This window comes from Ciona intestinalis, unplaced genomic scaffold, assembly GCF_000224145.3.
Source record: "Ciona intestinalis unplaced genomic scaffold, KH HT000105.2, whole genome shotgun sequence".
Classification (NCBI taxonomy): Eukaryota; Metazoa; Chordata; class Ascidiacea; order Phlebobranchia; family Cionidae; genus Ciona; species Ciona intestinalis.
In genome coordinates, this window is record NW_004190427.2 from 306,830 (window position 1) to 316,705 (window position 9,876).

The 9,876-nt window shown below is 36.2% G+C and overlaps 2 protein-coding genes across 3 annotated transcripts in view; both read right to left on the minus strand.

The window, feature by feature from the left end:
• The window catches only part of LOC100175634 (cell wall protein AWA1-like), a 63,658-nt gene that overhangs the window by 3,129 nt on the left and 50,653 nt on the right, over positions 1–9,876 (minus strand). The window contains exons 8-13 of the mRNA XM_026838730.1: positions 3,389–3,589; positions 2,520–2,686; positions 2,177–2,300; positions 2,012–2,104; positions 1,796–1,888; positions 1,021–1,305 (exon numbers count right to left, since the gene is read on the minus strand). Of these exons, the coding sequence (XP_026694531.1) occupies positions 1,021–1,305; positions 1,796–1,888; positions 2,012–2,104; positions 2,177–2,300; positions 2,520–2,686; positions 3,389–3,589 (963 nt within the window). The remainder of the gene's footprint in view (positions 1–1,020; positions 1,306–1,795; positions 1,889–2,011; positions 2,105–2,176; positions 2,301–2,519; positions 2,687–3,388; positions 3,590–9,876) is intronic.
• The window catches only part of LOC113475111 (fibrillin-2-like), a 49,154-nt gene continuing 39,459 nt past the window's right edge, over positions 182–9,876 (minus strand). Inside the window, exons 2-3 of one of the 2 annotated variants that reach the window (XM_026838731.1) lie at positions 662–693; positions 182–421 (exon numbers count right to left, since the gene is read on the minus strand). In XM_026838731.1, coding sequence (XP_026694532.1) covers positions 351–421; positions 662–693 — 103 coding nt within the window. In that variant the 3' untranslated portion in view covers positions 182–350. The remainder of the gene's footprint in view (positions 422–661; positions 694–9,876) is intronic. The other variant, XM_026838732.1, reaches the window with a different exon arrangement.

The following is a 9,876-nucleotide window of genomic DNA, read 5'->3' on the forward strand; positions in this document are numbered from 1 at the left end:
TTCTAACAGAATGTTCTTTTCTTCCTGAAAGTAAGACACCCATTTCCCATTCGATACCGACAAGCTCGAAGGCTGGAACTAACCACAACCACCTACAATATTTTATACAACACGAACAAGTTGTGCAAAGTTACATTCTGCCTACGTAATCTTATACCATATGCAAGAAGTTATCACCAAATTTGTAAAGCATGATTGTATTCAAAGTTACCTACAAATGTACACGATAAAACATTAATAACTACAAAACTACAATGGTTTTAGTGGAAAATATTAACTTGTTATATGAATAATTACTATAGTCCATAACTCTATACATGTTACTGCGATTGCATCTACAAAACAAACGTTTAAAGCAGGATAGTAGCAACGCAAAGAAGTGCTCCAACTATTACTGTTAGCATTGTGGCAGTTTCTGATGCTGTAAACAAAAGTTATTAATAAAGTATTACAACATTATAATAGTTAATATACAAATATTGCACGTTTCGGTTTGGTTTTAGATGAGGTATACAGATTAAAGCGTATGATGTATAAACATGTACACAAACAGGAACTAGGCGTTAACAGCTTACTTATTGTAAGAAGGTAGGAGAACCCAGCCTTCCTCAGTGTCTCGACAGACTCACTCTTTAAAAAAGAGCATTCAATAATCACTTACTTGATGAACTGCAGCCAAAATCTCCAATTGTGTTGGTACAAGTAGCATTTATATCGCAGTTGTGTGTACCCAATGTGCATTCATCAATATCTGTGCATGTTACACCATCACCAGTAAACCCAGTATTGCAAGTACATGTAAAACTCCCAATTGTGTTGGTACAAATAGCATTTGCATGACAGTTGTGTGTAGCCTAATGTGCATTCATCAATATCTGTGCATGATACGCCATCACCAGTAAACCCAGTATTGCAAGTACAAATAAAACTTCCAATTGTGTTGGTACAAATAGCATTTGTATGACAATTGTGTAAAACTGATGTGACATGGACCAATATCTGTGCATAATACGCCATCACCAGAAAACCCAGTATTGCAAGTACATGTAAAACTTCCAATTGTGTTGGTACAAGTAGCATTTGCATGACAGTTGTGTGTACCTAATGTGCATTCATCAATATCTGTGCATGATACGCCATCACCAGTATACCCAGTATTGCAAGTACAAGTAATACTTCCAATTGTGTTTGTACAAAGAGCATTTGCATGACAATTGTGTAAAACTGATTCACATGGACCAATATCTGTACATGATACGCCATCACCAGTAAACCCAGTATTGCAAGTACATGTAAAACTTCCAACTGTGTTGGTACAAATAGCATTTGCATGACAATTGTGTAAACTGATGTGCATTCATCAATATCTGTACATGATACGCCATCACCAGTAAACCCAGTATTGCAAGTACATGTAAAACTTCCAATTGTGGTTGTACAAATAGCATTTGCATGACAATTGTGTGTAGCCAATGTACATTCATCAATATCTGTACATGATACGCCATTACCAGTAAACCCAGTATTGCAAGTACAAATAATACTTCCAATTGTGGTTGTACAAATAGCATTTGCATGACAATTGTGTATAACTGATTACATTGACCAATATCTGTACATGATACGCCATCACCAGTAAACCCAGTATTGCAAGTACATGTAAAACTTCCAATTGTGTTGGTACAAATAGCATTTGCATGACAGTTGTGTGTACCCAATGTGCATTCATCAATATCTGTACATGATACACCATCGCCAGTAAACCCAGTATTGCAAGTACATGTAAAACTTCCAATTGTGTTGGTACAATTAGCATTTGCATGACAGTTGTGTGTACCCAATGTGCATTCATCAATATCTGTACATGATACACCATCGCCAGTAAACCCAATATTGCAAGTACATGTAAAACTTCCAATTGTGTTGGTACAATTAGCATTTACATGACAATTGTTCGAAACTGTTTCACATAGACTAATCTCTATGCACAATACACCATCACCATAAAAACCAGTCTTGCAAGCACATGTAAAACTTCCATTTGTGTTGGTACAATTAGCATTTGTGTCACAGTTGTGTGTACCGAATGTACATTCATCAATATCTGTGCCAAAACAGATATGTTTATTCGTTCATTGACAATATATAATATACAGTTATCAGGACATCACCAAACCTGCAGAGACATTGAAATTTCCAGTTACTGTAGCAGTGTTTCCGTTTGCAAACCTTGAAATTGCTTCAATTCCCATTGATATAGTATCACCTTGGTTTATTATGGTGTTGAAAGGAACAAAAACCTGAAAAAGGGTAAAATTAAGAAATAAAATTTATAAAACTATTTTGCCTCTCCCGTTACATCCTTAAATGTCAGAGAAGTACACAAAATTAAAATAAAAAGTTGTTGTAAAATAAAAAATACTATAACACGGCTGAGTATAAAACAAAGTAAGAGTATGTGAATAAGGTTGTGACTGTTACACGTAATATTTTTATATTATAATATTATAATACCAAACCTGATAAGATGGTGAACTGTCCAGATCAGTTTGAGCAAGTGTTGCTGTGTTTGTTCCAACTGTCACTGAATACTGAGTTGCTCGAGCAAGAGATGCTGGAAGAACCACGTTGATTCCTCCCGATGTTATAACACCTGATGATACTGAAGATGGTGGTAGGACAGGTGCTGAAACATACATGAAATACGTTTATTGTAATGCAGACAATTTAAAACAATAAACGTTAAGTGTCTTGATCATGGATGTACATAAAAACACAAAGATCGCACTAGAAGTCAATTCCTTAAAGCCCACTTTACCGCCATGGCTTTACGGGTTGTGTGTTTTGTGTCTTTATGGGCTATGTCTTTTGTTTCTATTAGAAGTTTAACCTGAATTAGACATAAATGGCTCATTTGTCTGCTAGGTGTAGCAACCATGCTTATTTTCTTCAATTAAATATGTTTTTAACTGTAAGCGTGTTTTAACAAGTGCCGCTATATCCTGTCTTTTCGTTTAAAATATTTCTAAACCTTTGCTACCGTAATCGAAGAGACAAATAAAATATATTATTTTTATTAAACAGTGTATCCTGTGGTTTTTATCAAAAAGTGTATCCTGTGGTTAAGGTGCCAGTGCTGTAATCATTTTACCCAGATACAAAATAATCATTTTACCAAGACACCAAAAATAGACATGTCCAAGATTAAACATTTAAAAACTCGTAACTTTTCTTTAATAGTTTTTTTTTATAAAAATAAACAGTGTATTACTGTTCATTGCCTTGAAGATATAAAGGGTAATATATACCATCATAAACCATAGTGAATCACTGGGCTTATTAACAGGTGTCAGTATTCAGCAATTATGATATTTTTATGTAAACCAACCAGTAGTGTAGAAGATTGTGTATCTGTCTGAAGGTATTGTTTGTAAACTTTGGAAAGCGGCTTCATACACTCGATCATATACAGGAGCTGTAGTATTGCTGGATGAACACAACTTTATTGTGTATCTATGTTTTATACCATATATGGTGTTGCTTGAAAAGTTGAAATAGTTGGTTGTTGATGAAGGCTCACGAACTCCATCTATATAAAAAAGTGTTAACATTTTAGGTATTTTGTTTTATTTAGAATAAGGTTTTACTAATACAGTTCCAAATAAAATTTGTTGAGCACACAATAAAATGACTAAATTTGCTGTAGAAGTTTATAAGTTATAAGTTAAGAATTTTCTAAAAGGTAGCATAATATTACCATTTGAAAATTCAAAATTTGATGCAGTTGTAAGTAGAGAATCAACTCCTTTATTGTAGCAATCTGTGGTTGTTTTTGAACCTTTGAAAATAGAAGCCACTGTCTTAAGTCACTTGCTAATGCTACAGGAGAGCACAAGCCATTATTTCGGTAAACTAATATTCTTTCTGTTGTTGTGAAGGGAGGAGTGCTGTACAAATATCCAGGACTTCTTGCCACTGAAATAAAAGTAATAATGAATGAATGAATGTAACTTACTTTATCCTCGCGCGGCCGGAAAACGACAGTCGTTATCACACGGGTTTAACACCTCGTGCCAGCTTACGAGTTACCATGTATGTTACTTTGTAGGTAATTAACTAATTATTTTTTTGGATTTTTTCATTTTTTTTAGGTATGGCTTATAATTTGGACAACCCACCATTAGTGACCACTGAGTTGGAGCAATTGTCCTTAAGTGTCTTGCCCAAGGACACATACGCCAAAATGGTAGCAGCGACGAGCTTTGAATCCATTACCTCTGTGTTACAGGCAGGTGCGCTAACCACTATACCACAGCGCCGCGCTATCCAATTTGGCACGGTGCTCGAGGACATTTAAATAAACATTTATAGATATAAGAGTAAAAGCAATATTCAAAGGATATTATTAAAGAGTGCTAATTAGCCATGCAAAGGTAACATATTATAGATTCTTGTTAGAAATATAACACTGCTGTAAAAGTTAAACCAAACAGAATTAAAATAATACTTACAGTCATAAGCAGCTAAGAATCCAGAATACAATGTTCCATCACTCAGTGTAAGTTGGTTAATATTAGGATTAACTGAAGCAGCCGATGCATCTCGATCAGATAAAACAATCTCATGATGGTAAAGAACATTCCCACTGTTGTCTGCAACTTCTACCATCAAAACATCTTCCACATTTGAGGATATTGCCTTATATGCTGCCAGTAGTTCAGCATTGGTTTGGTTTATAAACACTTGGGATGTGGCAAGGTTGGATGTGTATGGTTTTGTCAAAAGTACAACTCGACCAAAAGCGGAAATTTTGTCTGAAGAAATATAAAATTATTAAGTATGGTCCGACTATAACTATAATTTCAGCAGACTTGATTTTTATTCATACCTGTGCTGACAGAATATTGTGCACCAAATGGACTCTGTGTTGCTGTGAATGATGTCACACCATTTAATTGAGATACTCTTGCCCTCAGTGTGTGTGGAGTGTTTGGGTTGAGGGGCGTTATGCTGTAAACACAAAAATTATGTTAACTATTCTGTTCTATATGAGTGAGGTCCTGGAGGACCTAAGATTTAGGAAAAATTAACTATGTTAACTAACACCCAATTTTAAGTTTTAGGAACATATGGTCAACGATAAAAAAAACAAAAGATGAAGCAATTTTACAAACAAAGAAGTGGTTTCTTAAACAAATAGCTTAATAGATGAGGAACGTAACTAAACAGCTCCATAAAAAAAGGTTACATTCAAAAGTACAAAGATTGAATAAAACAACTTATTGTATTTTGCAACCGAAAATACACCACTTACATAGCCACATATGATGTATTTGAAGGAACTCCATTAGGAACAGAGATGATCCTTGATGTCCCTGTAATTGTGTCATTAACCTCAACCTCCCATGCTGTTGCTCCCGGAGTTTCTTCCAGGAAGATGGTGAGGAAAGTTGGAGTGGTAATCACGTTCAGGATGCTTGAACCATCCGGAGCTAAATATATTAAAACCGATCTGTATGATCATCATAAAGTGAAGTGTTACACTTTTACCTGTTCGTGCCCGAACTTGGCTGCTTTTTGTCCCTAATTTGTTACTTGAGTTAATAGCCTGAACCACCACATTGTAGTTAATATTACTTGCAACATTCGACACCTAGAGAATACTGTGTCAAAGCAAAAATTATACATGATATTTAAACAGAAACATGCAGCAATAAAGAATATGCTAGGGTGAATAAATAGGTCTCACATGACGGTATATGCAATGCACAACTGTATAGTATTGAAGCACAATATACAAGCATCAATTTTCCCTGGCATAGTTTGTTACCTGAACTGGTGAAGTTGTTACTTTTACAGATCCAGTGTCCAGTGGGTTGTGCTGTGCAGTGTACGTTACTTTGTATTCGACAGCGCCAACGACGTTCGAAAAATCAACGTTGAAACTCGTTGGCGAAGTAACAGATATGGTGACTCCGCTTGGTGCTAGAAGTAATTAGTAGTAAATTGAAACGTTGCTGTATTGCTTATGTAATGTGACATTACCGAATTCAATTACTTACAGCATTGTCTACACTACGGATACGAATTATATCATGGGAGATTATTCTCGCGAAAACCACCCCCGTTAACCCGTTCAACTGCTAATAGGCTCAAATAGTTTCATTTTATCATATGCCGCCACCCTACTGCCATTTGATTCCACGATAACGAGAACTAACTACGAAAGAACAAGATAGAAACGCCACTGCTGACACTGTTACCTCGGGGTCAGTCTAGGCTCATATGGCGGGCTCTTACGAGCTCATGCCCGGCCGCCAAATAAGATTTTGCCCGATACTCTATCGTGTACTTGTAAACCAAAAAAGGAAGAAAATAAAGCAAGATATATAGTGAACTCTTTAGTCTCTTTTTAAAGCATTTTGAAGTAAACCAGATGTAGCACTCCGCTGGCGCATTTCTATATATAGTGCTGTGCTGGCGCCTTTATATAGTGCTGTGGGGGAAGATGGGACACATTTAGCAACTAATATTCAAATATCCTGATAAAGTTTTAAACAACAATAAACAACGGATACACGCTTAGTTGCCGGGCCCTTTACCACTCCTTTTATGTGACGGCGCCTTTAATTGTATGCAACCGTTACTACTTAACCACAAACGTTGCTTAAGTTAAATTCATGAAAATCGGATAATAACACATGTCCTACAAAATGCATAAACGCATCAAGGCGACTTAATTTATTAAGAAAACATATAAGCTTCAACGCATGATGCTTAATGCCTAACATCCTTTCATCGCAGTGCACAAAAGGCAAGCTGCGCAAATGTTCTCTTCAATCTATTGCGCAATAAGCCGTCAAACACATGCAGTCCAGGACGACATCATTAAAAGTAACGGTTGGGTAATATGCAAATATACATATATAGAAATATATCCTTACCTGGTAATTGTCCATGGCAAGGGCATGCGGCCAATAAGAATGTCATACAAAGTAAAATAAGTCTTAACATGTTGCTGAACTTTCTGTATGAAAAATGCTTTGTAATAAACATACGGTAAAGCTGCGGCGACCTTTAGTCACAGTTAACCAAAGCAATCTTAGTATAATTTTAGTATTTTTATTATACTAAGCTTTCAGACACATCCTGTCTTTCATAAGTATATATATATAATGCTTTTTACATAACGCAAAGCAGCAGGCTCTATTTTGATGCGCCCTGATGACTTGGTTTTGGAAAATGCCTGTTTCGTGATGTGCGACGTTGCGCGATTTGGTTTCGGGAAAAACCAGAGTCAAATACAAAATCATTGACTGTGACCGTGGCTTACAGTCCATCACGCGGGTTGCACAACGTACAGTCGTGTGGGGTAAGATGGGATACCGTTAGAACCTAAAACCGACATTTCCGTGTTTTTAATACTTATCAATGGTCTTTAGAGTTGCCGGGTTAGGGTTATAACATTTTGTAAGTGTGGGTAATGCAAATTAATAAATAGATGGTTAACCGTTTCAACATTATATAGTTTAGTTTGGGGTAAGATGGGACACCTTTTTATACTATTTTCTCGTCCAATTTGTATACAAACAACATTCAAAAAATTATAAAGCCGTATCCCCACGACTTCCATATACCGTTGTTAATTGTTTAAAACACGATATTTGGATATTATGTGCTACAGGTGTCCTGTCTTTCCCCACCCTACTGTATATAAGATTAAAGTGCGAATATGCACTGTATGTAAAGTGCTAAGGACACGCACTGTTCACATGGATAAACGTACGGGCGATTGAAAACGTGCCGACTACACAAGTTAAAGCGTCGTAGAATATACGATAACAGAACACATAGTGGTAACTAATTTTCTGCGAGACCTTAGATTGTCAAATGTCAAATACAGAGTTTTTCCAATTATAGGAAGCTCAAATTTGAATTTGTGCAGCGGTTATAATCTAATACTTTTTAAACTGGTGGATTGAAATAAGCTTTCCACGATATTAATATATCTGAAGTAGACCATCCGCTGTCGATATCTACCCTTTGTAGTGTCATCATAAACGAATGTGATTGAATATCAATGGGTGTGGCGTTGAAACGTGGGGTGGAATTGCCATTGAACATTCGAGCAACTACTTCTACTTTGTAAGGGGTGGATTGAAAACACATCTTGTACACAATGTTTAAGACTGTGTGGCTCTTGCTTGAGTAGACGCTCTCTACAGACGATCCGTTGACGATAATGCCTAAAAACAAATTCTTATAAGGAATGAAAACTATTTATACTTGCATGGCGTTTTTGACAACTGATAAAAAACTCTAGGTTGGAGAAATTGTCATTAGGTGTCTTAGGCAAGGCCCATTCCCCTACAGTTGTGGCAGCGTCAAGCCCCAAAGCTCAAGCCCAAATCTTTGATTTTTAACAAGGCTGCCATGTTGCTGTACGCCTAACATTACCTTTTATCAGTTTACTAAGCCCAGTGAAAAAAGAAGCCTCAGTTATTGCCATTCACAAAACTCTTCCACGATGTATTCATACTATAGCCTATAACCCATGACCATTAACAGTTTATAAAATAAACTTTGCGTTCCTGAATTTTGGAAATTGTCCCGCTGAAATTTGTGACTTACCAGCGAATTCACAAGAAAAACTACCATTGTAATTTGTGCATATTGTATGAAGTGGACAGTTATGAACACCTGTTACGCATTCATCAATATCTGTGCATGATACACCATCACCAGTAAACCCAGTATTGCAAGTACATGTAAAACTTCCAATTGTGTTGGTACAAGTAGCATTTGCATGACAGTTGTTTGTACCCAATGTGCATTCACCAATATCTGTACATGATACGCCATCACCAGTAAACCCAGTATTGCAAGTACATGTAAAACTTCCAACTGTGTTGGTACAAATAGCATTTGCATGACAGTTGTGTGTACCCAATGTGCATTCATCAATATCTGTACATGATACACCATCGCCAGTAAACCCAGTATTGCAAGTACATGTAAAACTTCCAATTGTGTTGGTACAATTAGCATTTACATGACAGTTGTGTGTACCCAATGTGCATTCATCAATATCTGTACATGATACACCATACAACAGATATATCCCCACATTGTCCCATCCATATATGCAAACATACCTGCTGCTACACTGGCATTTCCACTTGCAGTGGCATTAAGTCCATTAGCTAATCTTACAGTTGCTTCAATTTGCACATGAACAAAATCACCTTGTTTAATTGTAGAGGTAGTGGGAACAAAGACCTAAAAATAATTAGTTTAAGTAACTACATTCAAGTTAAATATTAGATTTTAAAAGCTAATAATATTACATTGTCTAACAGATGTTTTAGAAAACATCAACTTTAAAATTAAGCAAAGGGGTAAATCAAACCTGATAAGATGGTGAACTGTCCAGATCAGATTGAGCAAGTGTTGCTGTGTTTGTTCCAACTGTCACTGAATACTGAGTTGCTCGAGCAAGAGATGCTGGAAGAACCACGTTGATTCCTTCCGATGTTATAACAGCTGATGATACTGAAGATGGTGGTAGGACAGGTGCTGTTAAATATACATGATACTGTTTGTTTTTGAAGTAATACCCGTTACGTGTTCAGTTCATGGATACACACACCAACATAAAAAAGCATTGTGTCTAAACAGTGTATACATTACAGATGCCAACAAGTTTATGCAGGTCTAACATTAAGCATTTAATAATTCGTACTTTGACTGAGCAAAATATTTGAAATAATTTCTTCATGGGCAACTGTCGATGCTTATACGCTTAGACATGTGAATAAGTATGTTATCTTACTGTTACATTAGGCTTTATTTCAATAGCAATGAACAGTTGCCAGC